The 3,729-nt window shown below is 35.5% G+C and overlaps 2 protein-coding genes across 2 annotated transcripts; both read left to right on the top strand.

Annotated features, from left to right (window-relative positions):
• The first annotated feature begins 277 nt into the window (after positions 1–277).
• LOC127148156 (protein TRACHEARY ELEMENT DIFFERENTIATION-RELATED 7A-like) lies at positions 278–673 on the top strand. The gene has a single exon (XM_051081175.1). It carries the CDS (start codon positions 278–280, stop codon positions 671–673), a length of 396 nt encoding a protein of 131 aa, XP_050937132.1.
• Positions 674–2,518: 1,845 nt separating this feature from the next.
• On the top strand, positions 2,519–3,188 carry LOC127148155 (protein TRACHEARY ELEMENT DIFFERENTIATION-RELATED 7A-like). The gene is made up of 2 exons (XM_051081174.1): positions 2,519–2,534; positions 2,629–3,188. The coding sequence occupies exons 1-2, from the start codon at positions 2,519–2,521 to the stop codon at positions 3,186–3,188; spliced, it is 576 nt and encodes a 191-aa protein (XP_050937131.1).
• Positions 3,189–3,729: the final 541 nt, after the last annotated feature.

Below are 3,729 nucleotides of genomic sequence, written 5' to 3'. Positions count from 1 at the left end.
TTAAACTATACTTGACGTTGTTTTCGTGTCAAGTAACATTTCGCAATACTTGACACGAAGACAACGTCAAGTAAAATGTCCTTTATACTTGACGCGAAAAAAACGTCGAGTAAAGGTTAGTGTAAAATTCTCCGAAAAACTTCGTGAAATCTCCACTTTTTTGCGACTATACTTGACATTTTTCCATTAAAATTGTCAATACTTGACGTTTTTTTAACAAAAGCGTAAAATATGTAAAAGTGCTTAGTGTCAAGTAAAGTAGATTTTGTAGTGGTGAATGGTCATTCGACCCCCTCCTCATCATCTTGATTCAAACATTGGTGGCCCACAAATGGTCATTCCACCACCTCCACCCTACAAATTTCCACAATCGGACGTCGGCGGGCCTCAAATGGTCATTCCACCCCCTCCACCACACCATCATCTTGATTTGGACATTGGTGGCCCTCAAATGGTCATCCCACCATCTCCACCGCACAAACATCCACAACCTGATGTCGGCGGCCCTCAAATGGTTATCCCACCTCCTCCACCGGACAAACTTCCACAATCCAATGTTGGCGGGCCTCAAATGGTCATTCCACCCCCTCCACCACACCATCATCTTGATTCTGATGTTGGCGGCCCTCAAATGGTTGTTCCCCCTCCTCCACCACATCACATTCGCCTTTAGTCGAACATCGTCGACGACTCCCAAATGGTCATCCCAGTGCCTCCTCCTTCATATGTTTCATCCACAAATTAATATTTAGTGATATCATAACGATAATCCTCTACCACCTCTAAAGCAACTTTTATTGCATGCAATCCGATCACATCTCTAGATGTGTGATTCATTTCTTGTCACTTCCCTTGAAATATTAAGCATAATAGTTTAATAATAAGAATACTTACTATTATAAATATTTTTGTCATGTGTCTGAGACGACGTGGGGCGACCAACATCCTCAAAATGGTTAGTTTTAAAATAAAATGACAAAAAAAAGTCGCCACCAATCTTTTTTACGATGTGATTGGACACCGAAATAAAGTAAATTTTTTTGAATAGAATTGTAAAAAATGGTCTGCAAAAACTAGAGTGTTGAATTCGGGAGTCATTTGTGTGTGAGGAAGGTGTTAGCGCCCCACAACACCTGTTTAGAAAACGGTGGCAAAATTTCAAATCGTGAAATGAAAATATTATTCTTTAATTTATTTTAAAAAAGTAATGTCTTATTTTAACCCTCATTACTCTAATATTTGAATTAGTTATCTCATATCATAAGTGGAGAGCATTCCACCAATTGGACTATATGTTAAAGAAGATTTTCTCACCTCAAGAAAGTGAAAAATTAGTACACTTTCTCAAAATCCGTCATAGGAATACTCTTCTAATAGAGAAATGTTTTTTTTTTTTAACATGAATTAAAAACATTTTTTCTTGGGATAAAAACTTGGACTCCCAAATATGTGATCCTTCACCTCAAGAATTTAAGAAAATCAGACTCCCAAGTTTTTTAGATTCCGTCGTATGATTTTGTTTAAGGAAAACGGTATAAGTTATAAGAAAAGATTGATTCGGAAACCTTATGAAATCATGGATTACATTTGGAAAGTTTGAAAAGCGTAAGAAAAATTATAGCATTAGAGACAAATTTTTTAAATGATTAAAAAAGAGTCTTTATTTTAAAACATAGAGAATTTTAAATTGGAAAGATTTTAAAATATCTATAATAAAATAGAACACAAAACCAAGCTTAATAGAAAATTAAATAAGTAAAACAAGAATAAAGAAGCATCATAATAAATTAAACAAACATAAAATAACATATTGAGGTTTTAATTAAAATATATTGGATATCGACCTCGGACATCCAAAGAATTGGTTTCCTCACCTCAAAAGTTCTAGAAAATTGGGCTTGCAAATTTCCTAGATTCCATCGTCGAATGTTTTTTTAATAGAAAATTAATTAAAAATATATAAAAAAAACAACTTTTAGCTGGAATATATTCAACGAATTAAAAAGCAGATATAATCATTCAATAAAATTTCTTTGATTATTTTTATTATTATTATTTTTTTATTATTATTGTTATTGGAAGATTTTTTTTCTTTTTGCAAAGATTATTTTGGCTAGATTTCTGGTTTACTATGGAGCATATGTATTTTTTCATGCACAACTATTTTTGGTTGATGCTAACTTAATTTCTCTAATGTACTAAAAGAGAATTAAATTCTCTAACCATATTTGATGTTTTTAGATGAAAGTTAAGATTGTTGAGTTTTACCCATTAAAATTGACGATAATTAAAATTGTTTAGGTTTAACTATATCGATTTTAGTTTTATTAAGTTAACTACCAATTAGAATTAAACTATAATTCTTGTTTTGGAAACAAAATTATGTATATAAACCCACTCTTCTTCGAACCATTTCCACAAGTAAGTTTAATCTTCTATTCCTTATTTTCTAGTGACCATGATGGAGAAAACGCAAAGAATTTATCTTCTCTTTCTATCTCTTTTATCCATAGCTACAATGTCACATTGTCGTGGTACGCATTTAAGAATATCATCTTTCCCTAATATATATATAAGTATATGTATCTCGTATGTATGTGTTTTGAGTCTTTGTTTGTGTATTTACAGTGCTGCTTCATGTTGACCCACAATTTGATGTTGGCGGACCTGAAATGGTCATTCGACCCCCTCCTCATCATCTTGATTCAGACATTGGTGGCCCACAAATGATCATTCCACCACCTCCACCCCACAAATTTCCACAATCTGACGTCGGCGGGCCTCAAATGGTCATTCCACCCCCTCCTCCACACCATCATCTTGATTCGGACATTGGTGGCCCTCAGATGGTCATCCCACCACCCCCACCGCACAAACATCCACAATCTGATGTCGGCGGCCCTCAAATGGTTATCCCACCTCCTCCACCGCACAAACTTCCACAATCCGATGTTGGCGGGCCTCAAATGGTCATACCACCACCTCCACCGCATCATCATCTTGATTCTGATGTTGGTGGCCCTCAAATGGTTATCCCACCACCTCCACCACATAAATTTCCACAATCCGATGTTGGCGGGCCTCAAATGGTCATTCCACCCCCTCCACCACACCATCATCTTGATTCTGATGTTGGCGGCCCTCAAATGGTTGTTCCCCCTCCTCCACCACATCACATTCGCCTTTAGTCGAACATCGTCGACGACTCCCAAATGGTCATCCCAGTGCCTCCTCCTTCATATGTTTCATCCACAAATTAATATTTAGTGATATCATAACGATAATCCTCTACCACCTCTAAAGCAACTTTTATTGCATGCAATCCGATCACATCTCTAGATGTGTGATTCATTTCTTGTCACTTCCCTTGAAATATTAAGCATAATAGTTTAATAATAAGAATACTTACTATTATAAATATTTTTGCCATGTGTCTGAGACGACGTGGGGCGACCAACATCCTCAAAATGGTTAGTTTTAAAATAAAATGACAAAAAAAAAGTCGCCACCAATCTTTTTTACGATGTGATTGGACACCGAAATAAAGTAAATTTTTTTGAATAGAATTGTAAAAAATGGTCTGCAAAAACTAGAGTGTTGAATTCGGGAGTCATTTGTGTGTGAGGAAGGTGTTAGCGCCCCACAACACCTGTTTAGAAAACGGTGCCAAAATTTCAAATCGTGAAATGAAAATATTATTCTTTAATTTATTTTAAAAAAGTAATGTCT

Source organism: Cucumis melo, chromosome 2 (genome assembly GCF_025177605.1).
Source record: "Cucumis melo cultivar AY chromosome 2, USDA_Cmelo_AY_1.0, whole genome shotgun sequence".
NCBI classification, from domain to species: domain Eukaryota; kingdom Viridiplantae; phylum Streptophyta; class Magnoliopsida; order Cucurbitales; family Cucurbitaceae; genus Cucumis; species Cucumis melo.
The sequence above is the reverse complement of the archived record's forward strand: the minus strand, read 5'-3'. Positions and strand labels throughout refer to the sequence as shown.

Bases quoted from the DNA above. Each gene is read 5' to 3' on its own strand.
- LOC127148156 (XM_051081175.1), top strand. From the start codon at position 278: ATGGTCATTCGACCCCCTCCTCATCATCTTGATTCAAACATTGGTGGC.